Genomic DNA, 23,489 nt, shown 5'->3' on the forward strand with positions numbered 1-23,489 from the left:
ATTGTCGTAAAACTAGCTGTTAACATCACAAAAAATTGAATGTTGACGTTCAGTCAAATCTTCTTGCAATGCTATGTTTCTGCTGACCAGTACATAGGTGCAAGTGTTGGCAATGCTTAGGCTGTAAGTATTGAATAGCCAAAGGTAATGCTCCTGTGGTCACTTTTCATTGAAGCTCCTAAATGTCTTAGTCAAATGACAGGTAGATATTGTGTCATTACAGAGAATTACTAATTACTAAAATGTATCTTAATTGTGCAAATGCTCTCTAGTGAATTTATAGAAACAGACTAATTTTCGACATCTGGAAGTGAATATCCTTTAAGTTAACTGGCAGTTTCAGATTCAGTCCAACTTTGTATTTAAATATTTCGGACACCAGGATCTACCACAACATGTCATGTTTCCTATTATTCTACCATGAGACGGTTACAGTGATACTTTCACTTACTCTTTTTCATGCACATGTAAAACATGTTAGAAACGTGGGTTAAATGAATATATGGCCAATAAATATCAACAGAAATCTAGCTATGTTCATTAATTTAATTCCTTATAATGATTACTAAATTATGTTTAAAAAATCTTACAGAAAGCTGACAGTAACACGAGAAACACACTGGCTAATGGTGTGTGGTCGCAGGCTAAGTGGATGCAGTGACTAGTCTCTGTGAAATACTGATACACTATTAAGGCATTTAATGCATCTCCTTTAAATGGGATCTTGCCACAGTGTCTCCTTACAAAACTATCTCTATCCAGCATGTTTTTATTTTTCAGTGTGCTTTAACTTTATTTGCTTTTAGTTTATATTTTCCTCCAGCTCGCTAACTGAACTTTGAAACAATGCTCATGTGCTTGTTTTATTGAATTACACAAAATGATTATTTGTATAACGGAAAAAAAGAAAATTCAACCCCTCATCCATGCTGTTTTCTCTGTGTTGGGAATGCATTGCCATTTACAGAATAGGCTGGCACTCTTTAAAGTTTGACCATTGATAGATGCACATTTTTTTGCAGGCTCACCTGTTAAGACGGCATTTGGAGCATGCCATTTGCTTTTTAGTCCATTTTCGCCACAGGTGAAAAGGTGTTACTACTTAAGCTGTAACAGCCTAAAACAATGGCGGGCCCATTTCTAAAATCCATCCTGTTTCATTTAGTCTTTGCAAGTACAACTTAACTGACACTACTGCCATTTTAATTCTAGCTCTTTAGTAAACTATGTCAATTAACTCCACAGTTTGTTTAGTTGACACTGCAGCCATGTTGTGAAAACGAAACCTGGTATTGCTCTTCTAATGCTGAAAATGCATAAGACAAAGGAGTGCGAGGAAATGGAAGATGGAAGGAATAAGAATGGCTGAGGGTGCCAGAGTTCTGACACTAGGACAGAATTCCTTAAATTACCTCCGGCTGTGACTTCTTGCCTGGCAGACTTATTTCTAATTAAACGTCCCCAGAATTTAACTTAATTACCTTGAGGGATAATCAGGCTCTCTTAAATATCATTTAAAGGTTGTGATTGTCATGCTTGCCAATGTAAATCTAACAATCTCTCCTAATTATCCATTATCTCACTGTTATCACCTTATCTTTTCTTTTACTATTATCTTGTTGTTTAGTGATTTATCAACATGTGCCCTGGCACTGATACATCTTATGCATATCTTACACTGCAGTGACAGTTATGGAAAGAGGGAGTTGTAGCAGTGCAGGTCATTCATTTCTACTATTTTAAGATGAAAGAAAAGAAGAAGGTATGAAAAGAAAAGCCAGTAGGTAGGGCACTTTATTGACTGACATGGATCAAAACAGCCATTAGCCTCAAGGCTTATGGAACTGCAGGGTGATTTCAATTACCCCGCTGTACCCCAGCAGGAAGACTCTGTAAGTGGATAAAAGAATATTTTGGGCATAGTAAAACGGCTGTAGAGACATACATTTTTTTAACTAGACACGATTCACTTACTGCTCCAGACGAATGTGGTTAAACTATAACAGTTAAAGAAGTGAAACATAGCGGAGGCACAGGAAAAAACTGAGATTTCATTTTAGCATCGACAAAACACTAAAAGTGCCACTTGAACTTCCACTACCTTTCAGTGATGTTCATCTCTACAGGCACAAGTTAGTCTCTCAGAAAGTTCTTAGTGCTTAACACAGCATGACCTTTTTCAAATAAAGAGCTTTTACTAAGTCATCACTAATTCACTATATAGCAGCTTTTCTAGTTCTGTTAAAGTCACATCATTGTCACCTACTTGATAGTTTAATAGAAAAAGAATAACAAGGGCACACTAATGATTGGTAAGTACTTTATTAAGTATTAGTCTTTTGTTTTTATATAACACAGAGCTGTATCACTTTACAAATTAAGATTTTATATTTTTTTTTTTATAAACTAAACTGTCAGACAGTTTATACAAGTAGGCCTACAGCTGAAACAATTAGTCAAGTGACAGAAAATTAACTGGCAACTATTTTTAAGTCATTTTGCATGCAAAAACATTTCACTGTCATGTTTCCAGCTTCACAGATTTGAGTATTTTCTTTTAAATTGTTTTAATAATATACATTTATTTATGATATTTTTGAGGTTTGGACTGTTGCTTGGACAGAACAATGTTGTAATTGCGAGAAAATGTATCACTATTTTTGGATTTTTGTTTCTACAAATCAAGCAATCGATCATTTAAATATATTCAGCACATGATGAATCCATAATGAAAATAATCATTAGTTAATAGTTCAAAATGAGCTCCAGCTCAACCAACTACAACAGATCTGTTTCTACGTCAATGTATAGTAATAATAATATAACGATATAACAGTATAACAGTCACAGGGATCATTTTTCTGCAAAGTAATTTTACTTTTAGTTAAAATTTAAAATGTAAGTATATTTTCCTAATTATACTTACTACATACTTTTACTTAAGTAACGTTTTTAATGCATGGCTTTTACTTATAACAGAGTATCTTACACTATACAGTGTGGTATTAGTATGAGACAAGAGTTGATGGCATAAATGCATCACTTAGAATAAACTGTGCTTATTTTTTGCCCAGCGACCAAGCTACATAGCTTGTTAATGGACAATTTGCATGCTAATTTGATTGCAGCACTATTGTGACTAGTGCTAGCTGGCTAGCGTGTTGGTAGTCTCGCTTTGCCAGACCTTCCTCCACAGCGCTGCAGAGGAGGGTCTGGCTAGTCCACCCAGTATTCCGGGATGGAAGAAAAACGTGCTCTGGTTTATTGGCATTTCTTTAAAACAATCACAATCATCTTGGGCTGTGCTAAGCACCGAGCAGAGCCACGGTGCCTCTGCAAAATAGTCTCAGGAATGAACTTATTTTGGTGAAATGTGTGTACGTTCAAAGGTTGTTTTAGTCGTGCAACAGAAAACTCAGATTGGACAGATAGTCTAGCTAGCTGTCTGGATTTACCCTGCAGAGATCTGAGGAGCAGTTAACCATAGCCCTCAGAAATCCACCGGAGTTTAAAATTCCAACACAAAGAAAGCGTAAGGTAACAAACATCCGGTCGAAAAGAGTGACATACAGCGAAATTTCCGGCGGCAATGGAGCAATCCCGGAAGTTGAATGTCGTAGATATAGACTAGCGTGTTAGGCCGGCCGCACACTGGCTGTGTGGCGTGAACGTGGCGGCTGCGTGGATTTTTCTATGTCTTTACACACCAGAAATGTGTCTGATGTGGCGCTGCTGCTGCTGCTAGCCTTGTCTGTACACATGTATGTTTCCCATTGAATTACTGCACTCAAGCAGTAGTATACGTCATGTTAAACATAAATATATACTGATTTGATTACAGCAACGTCGGCAGTATTGACGGCAAAATAGTCTACAGAATGTTTCGTTCTGTATTGACAGGTGCAATATTTGAAAATCAATAATTATTAGTATTTTTTTTTTTTAATTACATTTATATCTGCATTTATGTCAAAACCTAGAGACTTTCAAACATCAACATGTCATTTATTAATTTGTATTCGTGTGAAAAGGACATATTAACGTATTTTCCTGTTCTATTTTGCCTGGAAACGCTTCCAACACGCTTGCCTGTCGCATGAAAAATAGGCGTCGGTTCTATTTCTAGCATGCACGCGTTTTCGGCATGGCTTGAGCCGCACCTGAGACATGCGTGTCACGCAGGTGTGCAAGCTCTAACCTGTTAACATGGGACCCGAAATAAAAACAGACACGCCACACAGCTGACACGCTCACGCCACGCAGCTGACATGCTCACGCGACGCAGCCAGTGCGTTTAAGATAGAGTTCTACTGATCTGACAGCCACATTACAATTTATGGTAATTTAAATTTTATTTGACATGTATTCCTTAGTTAGTTGCCTTTGTGCAGGTTTCAAACCCATAGACACTTTACTAGGTAAGTGTAATAAATGTACAATGAATCCCTGAGCTGTAAAGCAAGAGATCCAGAGACTCAGGACTTAAATAAAGACATCTTTCCACCGCTGTTTCATGCAACTCAAGACATTTTGATTTAAGCAGACCCATCAGGTTCCCGTTTCAGGTGCTTTCATGAATCTAAAGCCTCTAGTGGCATTTATTCATGACAACCTGTTCTTTTACACCAGGCACATCACACAGGTTTGCTTTCCCAGCATCCAAAGAGACAGCTGTCACCACGGTGACTGTATCACCACAGCAGCTGAGTTGCAGTACAGGGGTGGGTAGCATGTGCTCTTAGAACATATTTTACAGCTAAATTATATACTGATGGATGCAATTGTTCGCATTAAGACAGATGTTCTCCTGTAGCATTTCTCTTGGCAGGCTCTCTCACTTCTTTTGCTTCCAGTATTTGTTTTATTGATGGGACACAAACACACACAGTTGTACAACAGACTGTTAGGAAGTAGGACAATGGGGTAAAAATAATCAATCTCTCTTTGTGACTCTGCCGTGCAGTGCCGTCTGCAGTATCCCTCTTATTTTGTATGGCTGTGATGAGGTAGTCTCTTCATTGCTTTTGAGAACATATTGTCTGTGTGATTTTACAGAGCAGCCATTAATCAGAGGAGGGTTACTTTGCAGGCGTCAGATCTGGCAGTGCCGCATAAATAGTAGCCACACAATAAACCTGGCTTCATAAAGTAAATCCTAATGTGTGATTCACAGTCACACAGTAACGCCTAGTCACACATTACCAGACCTATCTCCACAGCGCTGTGGAGTAATGTCTGTCTACACCACACATCTCTGGGATAGGAGAAAAAAAACGCTCTGGGTTGTTTGCATTTCTTCAAACCAATCACAATTGCGTTGGGCGGCGCTGAGCTCTGGATGCAGCGACGGTGGCTCTGCAAAATAGGAAGTTGTTTTGCACCCAACAAAAGTTAACGCCACATACGTACGTTACAGGGCAGCACGGTGGCTCAGTGGTTAGCACTTCTGCCTCACACCAAGAAGGTTCTGGGTTTGAACCCAGGTCGTCCCAGGCCTTTCTGTGTGGAGTTTGCAACTCTGGTTTCTTCCCAACATAAAGACATGCATGCAACTAGGGCTACAGTTGAAAATTAGCTGACTGGCTAACATTGGCGAATTTACAGAAATGTTGATTAATGTGCATTGTCCTCATCAAAATAAATAAATCTTAAATCATACAATATTTAATGAAGTTAACTGTTCACACAATACAGTAACTTGAGCTATTTAAATTAGCTGGATACATGTTTAAACATCATTTACTCTTACAAGTGTATCGCCGTGTGTACTTCGTCCATAGCAAGCCCCACCAAATGGTCCTAAAACCCAAAAGGTCCCGAAAGAACCAAGCAGGCCAAGCTACACGCTGAAAAACAATTTTCAGCGTTTTCATTCTGTTATTTTGTCAAATAAAACTTAGTCGACTGATGATTCAACCAAATAAGCTGTTCCCAGAGTACTCCCACAGGAACCAAGGATCCATAAAGTTCAGCACAAATGTGAACTTTTGGTTGTATTTTCAAAAGATTTTTGGAATACAATTATTCATATTTTCGTTCAGAAAAAGCCAGCCTTAACCTCTGGAGCTCAGTTTTCATTATATGACTTTAGAGTGGAAAACACACTGAAAATCAATCGAGCCTTAAAGGAAGAAGCCAACCAGCCAGCAAACTATGAGGATATCGTTAAAGTGATAAGACAACAAGCAGTACTGTGTTTGTGTTTAAATTAGACTTTTAGATCAAAATTCCAAAACTGCAAGAAAATAGGATATTGGTTGTGCAGTTGTAAGCACTGTTGTCTCACAGCAAGGAGAGTTGTGGCTTCAAATCCTTCCGCTGGATGGGGACTCTCCACATGCTATGGTTTCCTCCCGGTGCCCTGTCGTTTCTCCGAGGCTCCATTGTTCCGACCTCTCAATAACCCGAAAAATTCCCTTTGGTCCTACAGCCCACTAGTCCGACGTCCCTTTGTTTCGAAAAAAATAAATCCTCTGCTCCGACATCCCATTGTTCCGACCATATAGGAACAATGGTTAAGCATTATTATGGAACGCACTCAACTTCGAGTCAAGGCCCGCCCTTCAATAGCATTCACACACTACTATTGGCCAGGCATCCATGCTTACGCAAGGTAACATAACCCGATTAGTTCAGGTCCTATCCCCTGACCAATCGGCTATCCTAACCTTAACCACTTGAGGTCAATGCCTAACCCCAACCAATCGAGCTGCTTCGTAGGGAGGGACTTGCCTAGAAGTTACGTGGGATCCACAAAAGCCTATAGGTCGGAACAATGGAGCGTTGGAGAAATGGGCAGTCCCCTTCCTCCCACAGTAAAAAGACATGCATGTCAGGTTAATTGGAGCCTCTAAATTGTATGTGTGTGTGGTTGTCAGTCTATATGTTTGTATGTGTTAACCTGTGATAGACCGATAACCTGTCCAGGGTGTACCCCAACATCCAGTGTGGGATGGAATAGGCACCAAACCTCTGCAACCTCGCAAAGGATAAATGGCTATGGATGTATAGAGACAACTATAATGTTTCTGGTACAGCCTCCATTCTTTTCAACCCCTCAGTTATTCCTCAAATTAGGTTGAGGAGTACTTGTGGTGAAGAAGAAAATACTGTATACATGCGTTTTTTTGGTTTGAAGCTAATTAGCTTTCAGGCTATGCTTACTAAGGAATTTAGTCATTTACCTAACTGGGTCCTGCCAGACCACAGTGAGTGAAGTGAGGTTTATGGACTTTCCATGTGAGGCTCATTCATATTTTAAGTGAAATCCCAAATGCACCTGTATTGCTGTGTTTAAGTCTGCTTATGTCTGTGTGTTTGATGTTCCCCATAGGCAAGCCCAGAGTTGAGCTGACCTACGACAAGATGTACACAGTAACCAGCCGGCTGACATTCATTGTTAGTAAGGAGGACGATGGTGTACCAGTGGCTTGCATCGTAGATCACCCTGCAGTCAAGGACTTCCAAGCACAGAAATACCTGGAGGTCCAGTGTAAGTACTTCTGCTCGCTAATAAATTACAAATCGGCATGGATATTTAAGCTGCATTATGCAAGTTTTTTTTTAATTCTTTTCAAGTGTCTCATCAGCTTACTCAGAAAATTGGACCGCGATAGAGAAGAGTGTTCCATTCCCACTAATTAAATGGCATAAATTTGCTACTTTTTCCCAACTAAAACTTTAGTGTATGACATGTATTGCAGTGTCATTGAAGGAAGATCATCTCCATGCACATGAATAAAGGGGGAACATTGGACTGCAATAGAGTAGACTGTTCCATCTCCACTAATTAAATGACATCAATTTCCCACATGTTCCCACTACTGAAACTTTGGAGTGTGGCAATGTCATTAAAGTGAAACGATTTCAGTGCATGATAAATAAAAAGTGAAAATACTGTGTATATAAATACGAACATCTTCCAAATAAATCTTCTAATGTAAGGTTTACGGTATCGAGTTACCTTTGCACTTCTGTTTAAAAAAAAAATTTTCTTTTTGCATTTTTTAACCTTTGTCATCATTATGAAGCATCATAAACTGACTGGGTTGCTGTTGGCTTTATATTACAAGATATCTTTCTGTTTTTTGTATTGTCTTCATATGTACAGTATTGTCTGTCATTTGGGGCCACAAATATGTTAAAGCAGTACCCTGCAGTCACATGTTGTCTGATAGTGTATTGCTAGTTGGGGCAAAACCGTGAGCCATAGTTAGTGCCTGCTTTTAGTTTACTGTCCCTGCAGCCAAGATGTTTGGGATTATAACTGTACACTGGCCAGGGGCAGAGAACTATGAGTAAGGTCAGGACTTAAACTCTTGAGTATGCACAAAGGCAGAAATGTAAAGGTGCTATATACTACAAACAGAACATTAAAATACAAGTAAACAACTATTTACTAAATATATAGTGGAGTAATGGTGTCCTAAACAGAGAGTGAAGTCACACTCCCTCTATGTGTGTTTGTTTTGGTAGCCTGGCCGGCTACATGTTCATGTTAGTGCATGTGAGTGCATGTGTCTACCCAGGTCGTGCGCATGATCGACCCGCTCATACGCTGGTTACTCGTGATAATCGCACATGCAACTGTAAACCATAATCAAGCAATGATATCTCAATCCCTATGTCAAAGGTACTCTGTAATGATTTAGTTTTTATGATTCAAAGTGAAAGAAAGTACAAACTAATAATGTTTATAAAGTAAATAATAAAATATAGAGAACATGAACACAGAGAAAATAAATGTCAAATGTAAAACACCATAGCAGACTAAACACAAAAACATTTCAATCAGGAAAGACTTTGTTGCAGATATGCAAAAGTTTATTGTACATAAGCATAGTGAAATATGCGGAGTCTTTGGCGATTATACTCCATCGTATAAATAATATTTAAAAGGGGTAGAGAAACAGGACATATCTATGCATATATGGCCAGTTCTGATTGGTTTACTGAAAAGTGAACGCCTCTAACCAGTGAAGGTTTTAGGAAGAGAGAGAGGTGATTGAAGTTATTCATTAATTATTTAATTATTATTATTCATTATCTTCCTGAAAGAATTTACGCTAAGCTTCATTTGATGAAATATAGCGGTTATAGGTATTATACTTTTAGAAATACCAATTCATGTGTGAGAATTATATATGCACATTTTTCTGTATACACATTATTTGTACATCTGGCCCCAGAAGTGTTGTGAAAATAAGTAAACCCAATCAAATTCTATGTACCTCCGCATTGTGACAAGTAATTAAAATGCTAGGCATTTGTAATGTGGGGTTTTAGATCTTTTCTTTGATGCAAAATGATCAAATTTGTATCACATTATATAGTATTAGTATTGTATGTCTCTGTAACCTATTTATTTGACCACTGGCATGACCTAGCATTCTGTTAGAAAATTAAACCTCTTCTGTAGCTATCTGACCTTTCCCTGGAAAGCGAGAAGAGGAGATCAGCTCATCTACAGAGGCAGCATGGCATTTTGTTGGCCTCTGATAACAGGGAGCTCACATGGACCCCCCTGAACCCCCCACCCCCCAGCTCAGCGCCTCACTGCTTCATGCAGGGGCAGCTGCTGTCATGCTCTGTGCATACTGTAATAGGCAACAAACAGGCACTCAGTCCTGCACTGCACCTTCTCCCTGATAACTCTTCCATAACTCTGAAATCAGAAAAGGTTTTATTGCCAAAATAAATACACTTATGTGGATTTTGCCTTGATGAAAGGTGCATACATAAACAGACAAACACATTAAACATTATTTTTGAAATAATATATATATATATATATATATATATATATATATATATATATATATATATATATATATGTACAAAATTACATAAGAAAAAAGGCTGAATGGGTCCGTGCAACATTTACAAAGAATATGTAGTATATACAATGGGCAGATGTAAAGTCCAGGATGAAGGTGCAAGTGTAGTGACTAGGGGATGGGGGTGATTAAAAGTCAGTGTCACTGGGGGTACGGGGCCTTCTTGGTGAGGCTTACTGCTCAGGGGTAGAAACAGTTTTTATGGTGTGAGGTTTTGGTCCTAATGGACTGCAGCCTCCTGCCAGAGGGGAGGGGTTCAAACAGTTTGTGTCCGAGGTGTGGTAGGTTAACGGAAGAATATTACTGTCCGTGTGGAACATACAGTACCAGGACAGGTGGTAATTTCAAATATCTGTAAACTGTAATTATTTGTTTAATATGTCCTACTGAACTGACTGTAGGCCTAATGTTCTGAATGGTTCGGCTTTCCTAAAAATCCATAGTCTCCATTTCCCCTATAATTAGGACCAAATTAAACTACATGGTCCTTTCTAAAAACCTTTCTCTAATAATCCAGTTACATATCGCTTCCTTTCTAGGAAATGATAAATAAATGAAAGCATACTTTTTTCCTATTACTACACAGTGACAGATTGTGTTTGTTTACTGATTATATATTAAACTGATAGATGAGGAGATTTACATTTCAATCACTCACTGTGTGGGCAATTTGTGAGCGTAATGGAGTGCATTGTGTAGTAAGAAACAGCAAAAAAGGCCATTGTCAGGGGATAGCATAATTAAATAAGCCTGTAATGTTTATGTGTATAAGCAAAAAGCAAGCTGTTTTTGCTCCGTTGCCTGGTTGGTTTTCCCTTAAGGTCAGCCGGCTGCGAAGAGATGGATAGTGCCGTCTTGAGTGCTTATGAGGTGAGGCACACAATAAAGCAAATAATTCAGTTAGCATAATGATAACGGTCCTTTTGCATACTGTAGACACTATTTCATTTCCACTGAAGTGGCAGTATCCAGATCTGGCAGTGCAGTGTGTGTTTTTCCATCAAGCAGAGACAAGAAAGCTCCGACATAACTACTTGAGGCTATCAAAACAACTTACAGATGCCTGGCGTCCTTCATATCTATGGCTCTGAGATGACAAGGTCAGATGACGTTATGAGCAAAGAAAAAGTTGCAGGATGCCATGTAGTGCCTGTAGTGGAAACAAAACCAAAAGGGTTGCTGTCTAAACCTGTGCATGCCCACTGAGCAGAAGACTTGGCTTTTTGCCCATCTGCTGTCCATCACCAAGACTGAGAGCTGGCCACTGACAGGGTGTGATTTAGACAGATGGATGGCCAGACATGTGCTGTTTGTTGCCGAGAAGGTCGGACAGCAGTGTGAAACTTTACAGCCGGCTTTGAAAACCATAACTCAGACTCTCTGTCTACAGGCTGATTAAAAATGCACGCTGGGCATTTAGGCTATAAAACTGGGAAAAGAACAAGAATAATTTACATCACAATCGGAAATCTGTAATTACACCATTGTGACTCAGCAATCAATCTGGTATGCAGTGACTCTAGAGGTACATATCTACAGCATCTAATGTAGGAAAACTTTACATTTTTTGAGTAATTGTCATAATGTGCTGAAAGCATTCAAGTGTGGTCTTCAGGTTAATTGATGTATTGCTAAATTTGTTGGCAATCATTTTAGATAGCCCTGCTGGTGAAACAATGATGATAATGTATAAGTATGACCAAATCCTGATACATTTGGTGAAAAGAAGGCTTCCGCTCATTTATGATTTTTCTTATAGTGGGGTACCTTAAAAGTTGTAAGTTGGAGCACAACTTTTGTTTTACTTGTTTTGTCTCAGTCTTAGTTTCAGTACATGGTAACACTGAATTCACTCCCTTACCCAAATGATAGATTGAATAAAACATTACATTTTTGTCCAGAATAAAGGATCATCTTTCACACCAAGATGAGAAAAGGCTTTTGATAACACCTGCAACAGTCAAGGGAATGGGAACAATAGAAAACGCCATGGTTGCAAAGAACAGCGGCGACTGTCAAAGTACCCCACTGATTGTCAAAACAACATTCTTACATTTTCTTCCTAGCTGCCTCAGCTTGTCAACAATGTTTCTGTTTTTTTGTAGCAACTCTATCAGGTAACTTCTTTGGATAAACTCAGGGCTACTTGTGGTTCTGCATTGCGCCACATCTATCATTCCTCAAAGCATTGGCTTGTTTTTTTGGTGTTAGATTGATTTTAAATCCCATCAATATTATGCCCAAGGTAGACCCAACACTGCTGAAGAGTTATTTGATGCAATGGAAGATCAGGTTGAGGTTAAGGCAGTAGTAGTAGTATAAGTAGATGTTCTGTAAAAGGAAATTGTTTACATAATGTCAAGTCAAATCCACCCAGACCAATCAAAGTTTGTGTAGCAAGAAGCTCAATCATAATAAAAAAGCGGGAATAAAAAAGTCCCTTTAGGCAACTTCTGACCTCCTCTTTAACTTCAACACTGCTGGGGCAGGTCACGGTTGTTGTTTGTGCACTTAGTGTTGTGTTTCTTTCTTAAACCTATATAGGGACTATTTATGTTATCATTGTGAGCGGTGTACTGTTATTCTGTGAGGAAAAAAAGGTGAAAGCACTGATGGAAAAACAAACTTTATTTAAGTCAATATAGATTCCATATAAAGCATTTGCTAAGATTAACAAACAAAGGCTACTACAGAACTGGACAAAGTGGGCGGAGCTACAGCACCAGCCACAGCTGGTATAATCATATCAGCTGTATGATATGATCATATCAGCTGGGTAATAATGTGAGGAGTCTGGTTAAAGCATTAGTGCGTAACTTTTTTATATTAATGGACGTCTGTTTCATTCAAGCCATTGCCAAATGAGTTGATACAAAGCTAATTAAGACAGCAGCTCCTCAAAACTCTCTGTATTTCTCAGTATGACAGAAAATTGTGTCGTCCGGCAACTTTTGCGCACAGAACATCTAGCAAAGATAATTACCTCTTCTGAAGAGTCCATCATGTTTTTTTAATCCTCCGTGTAGGGCTGGGCGTATCGATCTAAATATCGATAGTATCGATACCAAGAGGAGTATTGGTATCGGATCAATACTGTCGTGATGAGATCGATACTTTTGTTGCAGTTTCTCTCCGAGTTCATGCGAGCACAGCGTCTCTCCAAGTCTGTGCGCAGTGTGCAAACAGCGTACCTCTCTCTCTCTCTCTCTCTCTCTCTCTCTCTCTCTCTCTCTCTCTCTCTCTCTGCCCCCTCCCCCTCCCTGCTCTGCCGGAGGCGGAGAGCGGAGAGTCAGAACAGTGAGAGAAGCCCGTGATGATTTTTTGTTGCGTTGTTTATATTGTTATATTCATATTTATACATTGTGGCTTTTGTTTACTTATTTTGCACAACTGACTTTGTAACTTTACTACTGACTTTATTTTTCACAGATATCTGTGTGTAATGGAAGGTATTTTTGGTTGTGTTGATGACTTTGTTATATTTATATTTTGTTATATTATTGTTATACCATTACATTGTTTTATATTGTTCTAGTTAGTAAATAAAAACATTTAGATTTGCCTAAAATCTTTGTCCTGTGTTTTATCATAATCATAATCAACTAACTAAAGGCAAAATCACAAAATTATTCAATGATCGTGACGTTACAAGTAAAAAGTATTGGTATCAGTATCGGCGATACTAGCCCTGTATTTACTTGGTATTTGATCGATACCAAAATTCCCAGTATCGCCCACCCCTACCTCCGTGTCCTGGCTACAAGCAACTGCCTGGAGGAGGGGTGGGGGTGGTGCGTGATCATCGAAGGCTTGTATCATGTGGACGGACCCAGATTTTTGTTGTCATTACTTAGAAATCCTCCTGGGGTCCGCACGGCCCTCGGCTCGCATGAAAATAGACCCGACGCGTATCTTCAGCGGAGCGGAGCCGAGAGCCACTTCACGCACACTTCTGGGACACACCATGGCACATCTGGTGCAATATCAAGCATTGACTTGAACGGCTGCGATTGCTTGCGGGGCCCGCGGTGCCTCCGGAACGTAGTGCAGACGCGCCTGGTGGAAAATACCGGTTATGTTGTCTCAACATTTGACTCTCTGTCTCTCTCTCTCTCCTTTCAGACAAACCAGAGGTAAAGATCGTGGTAGAATTTCCTCAGGGTCTGACCAGGGAAGGAGAGAACCTGGAACTGACGTGTCAGGCCAAAGGCAAACCCCAGTAAGAGACACACACACACACACACACACACACACACACACACACACACACACACACACACACACACACACACACACACACACACACACACACACACACACACACACACACACTGTAACCAGGTAAAAATGTGCCATGGGTAGAAAAATCACATTTATATATTCATCTAAATACCTTCATTCCTTAGTGTGCACGTGCATATGAGTGTCTGGTTGCACTGGTACGTGGAACAGTGTTGCTGTTTGTCTTTGCAGTTGAGAAGATAACTTTTGCAACAGCAAACAGAGTTGAGAAAAGGTTACATCACATGAGGATGTACACATTTACAACTCACAATTCCAGCAATCTGACAGAAACAATAGAAAACCATTAACATTTTACCACCCACAGTTCTGCTGTGGAATGTAAGCATATGGGAAACATTAGTAGTACTATAAAAACGTATATATGAATAGATTTGACCCTCGTCTCTTTAGTCATTTATTTAAAATGCAAACTGAAAAGGGTGGTTGGGGTCAGTGTTACATCGGCAAGACATTGTGTCAAATCAGGTTTAAGTTTTGTCGAATTAGCAATGAAAGCTGGCTTGAAATGTGAAATGTCACTGTGGGGAAGACGGGAATGAAAGGTTGTAGGAACCATTAGCTCTAGAACCAGTCCCCTCACTGGGAGCGGAGATCTCCTCTAATGAGGAGTTGGAGTAAAGCTGATGGATAAGAGGGTTGCCTTGATACAAGTAAATGTCACAGAGAAGAAAAAAAAAAAAACTGAAAAAAGAAAGACCTGAGGCCAGACAATCCGGAATGACCATTTCAGTATACATAATTACTTAATTGAATGGCTGCTATTTTCTGTTTCAGGAATTTTTAATGGGAGATTTGAAACTGGCCTATAATTATGAAACACATCAGAATTACTGTGTGTTATTTTGAGCAGGTGTTTAATTACCACCCCTTTAAAGGGGGAGGACAGAGCAGAAAGGGTCACTAATGATAGTGAGCGGACTGGGTCCTAATATCTAGCAGAAAAACGGTTGAATAGATAGGGTGTTATTCGTGCAAATTTTCTGAAGGTATCTAGGGAGACTGTGTGAGACTGAGAGAGTGCACAGAAGAAGTTAGATGGTAAACAAAGATTTTTTGTACACAGAGCTGAGCACAAAGACCAGTATCCAAGTGATGTCGAAAATGAACCTACAGTGGCCTTTATCAGTGTTAATCAGTTCTGTGACATGTCTGGCCTTAGCATCAGAACGTTATTGGCTGACACTCATTAGGCTATAATTCCACATGTATCATCTGTAAACCAAGGTCTTGTTTGGTTTAGATGACAGTTGTTTTGTGATATTAGATGTAATGGAGTGCAAATGAAGCCATTAGGACACTCAGGGGTGAGTAAGGGAATGAGAGTTTCAGGCTATTCAAACATCGGTGCAGTTGGTTCTGTATCATATTAGTTTGTTGACAAGGCAGTTCAAATTTGATCGAGACAAAATAATCCTCAGATGAGGATGGAGCTATGAATATTACATCAGAAACAGAAAGTGATGTGACCAACTTGTGGGTGTGGCATTGCAATTGGTGTTATAAATAAGTAAATTGACCATGAATGACAACCTTAAAGAAATAGGCTTACCCCATTTAAAAACCCAGCTTTGTGGCATCAAACTCTCATCTGTAGGCTTGAAAGGTGGCTTTGAAAAGTTTTTAGAGGAATACAGCTACAGTAAGCTTGGATTCACAACAGTTGCAATGGATTTTAATGGCAACCCAGTTTCATTGAGCAAAAAGTATCAAAACATCCATCATAACCTTTCAAACCACTCCTACAGAATAACATTGCCAAAATGCATACAGCTGCATACAGTACATGAACAGCTTGTGTTTGTCCCCAGCACAGTTAGCACTTTTTCACTCCTTAGTAATGTTACAAAGGGGAGAGTGGCTGTGGCTCAGGTGGTAGAGTGATTGTCTACCAATCGGAAGGTCGGTGGACCCTGCAGTCTACTTGTCGAAGTGTCCTTGGGCAAAACACTGAACCCTGAAATTCTCCGGATGCTGCGCTAGTCATTAAGACTAGAGAAGCGGTATAATAATAATAATAATAATAGTATTTGTATAGCACTTTTCAAGCTGCTTTCCAGATTAAAAGGTTTACAGGATATGAATTAGGAATCAGAAACCCATGTAAGGACCCCCCCCCCCCAATAGTTTCCAGTTAAGAAATCTTGATTGCAGAAGAGGCTTAGCAGAGTGTACAGGCATACCTTTGTCTTGTAGGTATTATTTATTTGCATGTTGTTCTGAAAAGGGAGGAACAACATACAGGGAAAGGAAACATAATACAAACCATTAAAGCAGCCATTATAAAGAACTGAATGAAAAAAACACCGCTATGGGTAGCACTGCCATAAGGTGGGATCACAAGACCACAATGGTGCCAGCTAACCACACTAAATGATCCCACTAAAGAGAATAGTTGACAGCTAGACAGCTATTACCAATAAAGATGTATATAACTAGACAACCCACAAATAAGATACTAAGAACATTACTACAGGCTAAATACTCCAAATACTAACCTAGAGGCATAATAACTGACAAAATGTACAGACTACATATGAATGCAGCAATACAATGTGTTTACAATGAGAAATAACAGAACAGAGGTGCATTGAATGTAATTACATTAAGCACAGGCTCGACACATATGGAAGCTAACACTGCACACACTTAATTGCTGTTAAGTGGGCCCAATTAGCATGACCAGCATTAGCAAAACTGGAAATGAGCAGGAATGAACTAAAAATTGATGATTATACACAAAACCATATTAATGTGAGACTTAAAGTAAACACTTCAGTGGATGTGCACAGCAGTCAGAAACAAAAGCATTAACACCCTTTTTTTATTTTACTGGCACTATCAAAGCTCTCCAGATCTTGTGAACTGCTTGGGCGGATGGAATATACTACTCTAAGAGTGGGGCAGAACAAACCACTTTAAAAGAGGGGAGGGAAGAGTCAAAGTGGTGCTGGCCTTTTTAACACTTAAACTAATCTGAAATGTATTTTTAATTTTTAATTTTTAACCCTAAATCAAAGCAAGAAATATTGTTATTCTGTGTGTGTGCCTAAAACACTTTATGATTCTCTGAAGGGTAGAAAAACACGCAAACACACACACACACACACACACACACACACACACACACACACACACACACACACCCCGAACCAAACACTGTGTACTTTAGACTCTATCCACCAGCCACCCGCAGTCTCCATACTTGGCATAGAGACAAGTTCACTACACGTATTCATTTTTATAAAGATGAAAACACAATCAATACAGTGAGCCAGGAATTGGAAGTCATTTTCATTAGAGCTGCTGAGAGTTGTGCAGTCATTACCAGCAGATAGCACGGGGGGCCCCGGCTCCAGGCAGACATTTGTATTCTAGACGCCTGCCCTTCCTCTCTCCTTGCAGCCCCATCTTACCTCTTTCGTTCGTCTCTGTCTATCTTCCTCCTCTGGATTCACTTTACGCCCTCTCACAACATCCCATCCACCTATAGAAACTATTTAGTTCTAGGTCATGTCTCTCACTCCATCATATTTATATATTTAATAGTTATTTACATTTCATTTCATCTGGAAAGCACTTGAAATAGACACAGCACTCTCTCTTTCGAGCCGTTCACCACACCCATTAAATACACTTGGGATTTGTTTGTTTTTGCTATTGAGCTCCAACTGCTATTTCATTTTCTTTTCCTAGATTTTCTACATCATCTTTTTGTCTCTTCTCCTATTTGCTTGCTCCCTCCACACCAAATGTTTTCAAATGGAGGGAAATAAGTTAAAACACCGCAACAAAACGCAACAAGAGAAAGCATCGGCACACACTCAGGGGAAATAACAATAGCTGGCAGTGGCCATTGGAAGTTGCGGCAGCAAAATAGAGGTGTTTTGTCTTGTTTTTTTTCTCTTCACCCTCGGTGCTCTGAGCTCATTGTCATAAAAATGGAATCTGTTACCCTGCTATAAACCTCAGTCAAAGTAGAAAATAGAACAAATACAGACGCTTGGTAGGCGCCCACCTACACAGCAACACTCATTAGTATACAAGCGTGGAAAGCCTGCAATTTCAAGACAAAGCTGCTTCACTGTTATTGTTGCTCTCAGCTGTACACAAAGGGAGGAATGCCATTTTAATAAGTCTTGTTTTTCATGTCCTAACTCTCTTTGATTAGCCTTTTTTACTAGGAAACAATTGCTTAAAAAATATATATTAAAAATGAGGTTTATTTGTTAATCTTAAGGACTGCAATCTTTGGGCAACTGTTAACAAATGTGGGAAACGTTCTCGTGTATTGTTATCATGTAGTGAACCCCAAACTGATGTGTACTATATTAGGGGAATAGCCCCATTTTATTTGTGACTGAATGGCATTACGGGTATATAGTACTGATAGAGAGAGAACTCTTCTTGGTGGTTCAAGGATGCTCCGACATCCCAAGATTTGAGTCCCAAGATGCATTGGGGTGGCTGTGGCCCAGGTGATATAGCAGTCGCCTACCAATCGGAAGGTTGGTGGTTCGGTCCCTGGCTTTGCAGTCCCGTGTCGAAGTGTCCTTGGGCAAGAAACTGAACTCTGAATTGCTCCCGATGCTGTGCCATCGGTGTGTAAATGTGTGTGAATGTTTATCTGATGAGCAGGTGGCACCTTGTGCGGCAACCTCCGCAACAATGTGTGAATGTTTGTGAATGGTGAATGTAAAAGCACTTTGAGTAGTGGTTAAGACTAGAAAAGCCCTATATAAATACAGTCCATTTAAATACATAAAATGAGAAACTCATACTTAGATAAACAATGCACAAACATGACGTTATGACAAGGGTGAAAGAAATTTGGTCTTTTTTTACATCAAAAAGTTATATATTGACAGGGCTCGACATTAAGGCTTGTCCGCTTGTACGGGACAATTGGATTTTTTTGTAGGGCAAGTGGAAAAGAAACTTCAAACAAAACTCAAAAAAATAAAATGCCATGTTACTTTTTTACTTCTTTAGACTTTTAATTGGGTGACTAAAAGGATCTCAGTGTTTGAATGCCTGTCCTATCCATGGGATCCTACTGATGCTCTGTTTCTTTTTTTTTTTTCAGGCCACAGCGGGTGAACTGGGTGAAAGTAGATGACGATGTGCCATCCCATGCTGTCATCACCGGCGGTGATCTTTACATCGAAAACCTAAACAAGTCCTACAACGGAACCTACCGCTGTGTGGCCTCCAACACAGTCGGGGAGTCTTTCGACGACTACATCCTCTACGTCTATGGTACGCTGGTCAAACACTGACCCTCCATCAAATCACTATATCTCTTTCTACTTCTATCTCTATATCTGCTTTTTTTCTCAGATATTGTCCTATGAACCTAAACACCAGCATCATTTATATGTAGACTGATGATATATACAACATTGGTGAGTTTTTGGCACTGGTGTTAATTGCTAGTAGCTATAGCACACTAAATGCTGAAACCATTAGCATAATCCAAGGTATGCAGACTATCTTTTAAATAAGTGTGTTTTACAGGTGCAGTATACTTTTAATCTCTCTCTGTTTCCAACTCCACTGTGGATATGGCCAATACCAAAAGCTTGTCGCTTCGCTCTGTCCACTTTGTTGTCTTTCTGCCCTGCACATGGGATCCAGAAAAATGGGGTCCTGAGGCTGCATTAAGAATAATAGATAAACAATGCAGGAAAACTGTTTTGGCCTCTGATAAGCGTGCAAACTCATTATCATTATCACTCAAACTGCATTATATTTCATCTTTTCACCAGTGCCTGAAGCAGCACACCCACACCAAAGCAGCTCCTTGAGATGTTTTTAACACAATGCTATTTTCGCTACCAAAGAGGAGGTCATGGCCTCAGTATTGTGTGTGTCTCTCTCTGTATTGTTTGGTTGTTTTAATGACCTAAAGAGGAGTTTACGTTCTGCATTTACATACACATTTTACATTGTGGATTTTGAAGACTGGTTCTAACCACTTTCAGACAAAAATGTAAGAAAGGGATTGAGTGTTAAAGTTAAAACCCAGCAGTGTGAAGAGGGCCTTGAAACAACATTTAGACTGTTGGGTAATCCTTTAACCTGCCTCCACCTAATTCTGCCAGCTTTCTTTGTTTCTTTGGCTTTCTGTTGAAGCATCGTCCTCTATGTCTCCATGGTTTTCCCTCATCCTCATAAGCATTTTCTTCACATGCTTGTATACTGTTGATACCAGTAACATTTTCTCTCTGAGAAGGGCATTACAGTCTAATGTGCTCATTTTCCTCTGGCCAAACTTACTTCACTATCACTTTTGGTAGACCCTGAGCCTGCAGAGAAATGATTTGGCTGCTATTGTCAGAGGGAATTAGCAGAGTGAAAAGGCTTTTTTTTATGTAGCAGGGGAAAAGGGACTCTCAATGGCTGATGGACACCAGCTGAATGGATGTTATTTACAGCAGAGCGACTTGCTGTGCTAATGATGAGTGCAATAAAACAACAGAGGTACAATTGAAAACCAGTAAAGAGCTTACTGCCACCCCACTATATTACAGCTGTTAGTCTATACTAAGTGCAGTGTAAGCCCCTGTGTGTGTATATTCTTCTGGTTCTATCTTTGTGAAAATCAGTATGACACATACATCTTTGAATTGAAGGCAATTTCCTTCTTTAAGAATTAGTCTGCAATTCAGCAAAAGGATTTAGGTTTAGTGCTAAGATCAGGATTATTTCTATTGCTAAGCAAAGGGATGAACAACTTCAACTTAGTTTAGGATTAAAAGTGGAGTATTAAAATCCGAAGCGAGACGTGTGTGTGTGCATGCAAATGAGTTTATAATCAGATCAACTACAGGACACATAAAAGACCATCGATAAGAGCAATCACTTTACTTTAAGCCACATTCTTGCTCACATTTGTACATATACATTATACACAACTTTGCATGAATTTTCTGGTAATTGTTGCAGGCTTTTTGTACGTCTCTCTCCCCGGGCCTAAACAACAAAATCCCATGATGAGGGATGCAAGGCGCCCCTCTCTCAACCACCCACACATCCCCCCATGGTGAGAGAAAGACAAAGATAAACACGGTAATGCAACATGTGGGCAACTAAAAGCCTTGCACAAAATAATAAAATAAAAAAAACAGCCGCCATTAAAACCACAGAAGGCCTCCATCCTTTTAGAGCTAGTCTTTTGATGACTTTGATGTGTCGGTGGCTCCCACACTACTAATGTTGACTGTAATTGAACAGCAAATCATGCCAAACCTTCGCCTTGATAATGGGAAGACAGGATGTTGTGGCTGAGCTGTCAGAAGCTGATTCTCCCATTATGTTCCAGACCTCCCACCACCGCACACACCACCTCCTGCTCCTACACTGCCACCACCATGCACACACACACACACACACACACACACACACACACACACACACACACACACACACACACACACACACACACACACACACACACACACACACACACACACACACACCTGTAGCTGACCATTTACTTTAACAGAAGCTGGGAGGAGGGCATGTATATATAGACACACACTCCCAAATAGGAAATCAGAAAAGCAGCAGGGGCGGCAGCATGTTTAATCATACAGTGGTGAAATTAAGCATCTGGTTCTGGTCAAGTGAATTATAGACCAGCCATTTGCTTTTAGAGTGCTTTCCATGGAAATAGAATAAGAGTAGGATGGACATTTCCATTCAAATCAACATAGCTGGATGGTCAGAAGGGCAGACATTTTTATGTGTACCGTTGCAAATAATTGTGACTGTTGTAGTTGGCTAAGTTATTCTATTTCTATAGTCGATGCACAATGCTGAGCGCCATTTTCTTTTAGACTAGTCCAAATGACCACAGCAAACAGTTCAATATCCGTTCTACTCTCATTCTATTTCTGTAGTGCTTTCACAGACAATGCAGTTGTTTTAAACAAACTCTGGAGCGTTTGCTGTAAATTATGGTTTATTAGTGCTGGTATGAAAGCAGTCAATGGAACTCTGGTGCTGACTAAACAACCGGACCAAGACTGCCTGAAAATGTGGTTGGCTTCCAGGTGTGGTTTATTCAAGGATTGAAAGCAAAATGAAATACCCACAGGATTTTCTGAAAGTAGATATAGTTAAGAACTAATAAATCCACCAGCTGATTGCGAACTGTGTATTTATACAATACCCCCATACAAAGTGAGTGAAACAAGTGAAACTTTGTGACCACTCCACTCAGTAACCAAACTAAATCTAACCCTTGGACTGAAAAATAAAGACACACTAATTGTAGTCCTTAAAAGTTAACCACCATACCTCCAGGCTATATCAGGAAAAAAAACATCTAGTTCAAATGCAGTAAGCAAGGTAAATGATAAAATCCTCCCAACAGATTTAATGCATCACAATACCCCAAAAGCTGCCATGAAATAAACAGCAGTGTTTACATGTCTTTTATGTTAAGATTTAATTTACTTTATTAAAAAGTAAAAAACCAGCGACAATATCAACGCAAGCTCCCAAACTGTACATTACAGCTGTCTAATTTAATGATAAAGTCCACATGGCGGCATCACTCCCCCTGTTTGACAGCCAGAACAAACGCAGCTATGGCCAGCATCTCCTCTAATATATCTGGTTCTCGAGTATTGTGACCCTAAGTGATGGAGAGCACAGTGAGAGTGGCTGACACTAACAATGTTAACAGCGAAAAGAATGCAGTATGTACTGCTCTAACTCTCACTGCCGCTCTTACTTCACAGGGTATGAAAACACAACCATCAGATTTTTCCTCTCGCAGTCGAGTGAGACCAAGCGCCGAGGGGTTTTAAGTTGTTTACAGACTGTTGCTTACCCAATAACTGAGTTCTCTTCCTCCCTGCTCCTTCACCAGCACTGGCTTTATTGCACACCAGCAGCATGTTTAGTGACCCTGTTGCTCTCTGTCGCCTTCCTATTTACTTTACACTTCTTCTCCATTGAAGCACATGGGAGTTTCTCCACAACTCACTGTTAGCTCTTTAAGTGGCATCTAAAATTTATTCCAGAAGTGTCCCGGAACATACTATTCAAGCTGCAAGCGCTCTTAGTTTGCTGATATTGCACTTGAGTGGAAGTGCAATTGCTGTAAAATGTTTTGAGGAGGAAAAGTAATTCATCACTACCAAAACAAATTTGCAGGGAACTTATGTTTTGTAATTCAGTCTGTCTCTTATAAAACACTTGGATTTCTCTTTCCCGTATTCATTTATGACATTGCAGTGGTAATTTGGGGGAAGATTCTATAACTTTAGATCCCAACATTCATTTCCCCACTGCCATATGGAAGGATTATGTCACAGTGGTTGTGATCTTGAATTTCAC

The 23,489-nt window shown here is 39.7% G+C and overlaps 1 protein-coding gene across 5 annotated transcripts in view; it reads left to right on the forward strand.

Moving 5' to 3' along the window:
* cadm1a (cell adhesion molecule 1a) overlaps positions 1–23,489 on the forward strand; it is a 421,246-nt gene that overhangs the window by 343,326 nt on the left and 54,431 nt on the right. For all 5 annotated transcript variants that reach the window (XM_031308126.2, XM_031308125.2, XM_031308127.2 and 2 more), the window contains 3 exons: positions 7,334–7,492; positions 13,959–14,055; positions 19,225–19,397. In XM_031308126.2, coding sequence (XP_031163986.1) covers positions 7,334–7,492; positions 13,959–14,055; positions 19,225–19,397 — 429 coding nt within the window. The remainder of the gene's footprint in view (positions 1–7,333; positions 7,493–13,958; positions 14,056–19,224; positions 19,398–23,489) is intronic.

The sequence above is a fragment of the Sander lucioperca genome, chromosome 13 (genome assembly GCF_008315115.2).
Source record: "Sander lucioperca isolate FBNREF2018 chromosome 13, SLUC_FBN_1.2, whole genome shotgun sequence".
Lineage (NCBI taxonomy): Eukaryota > Metazoa > Chordata > Actinopteri > Perciformes > Percidae > Sander > Sander lucioperca.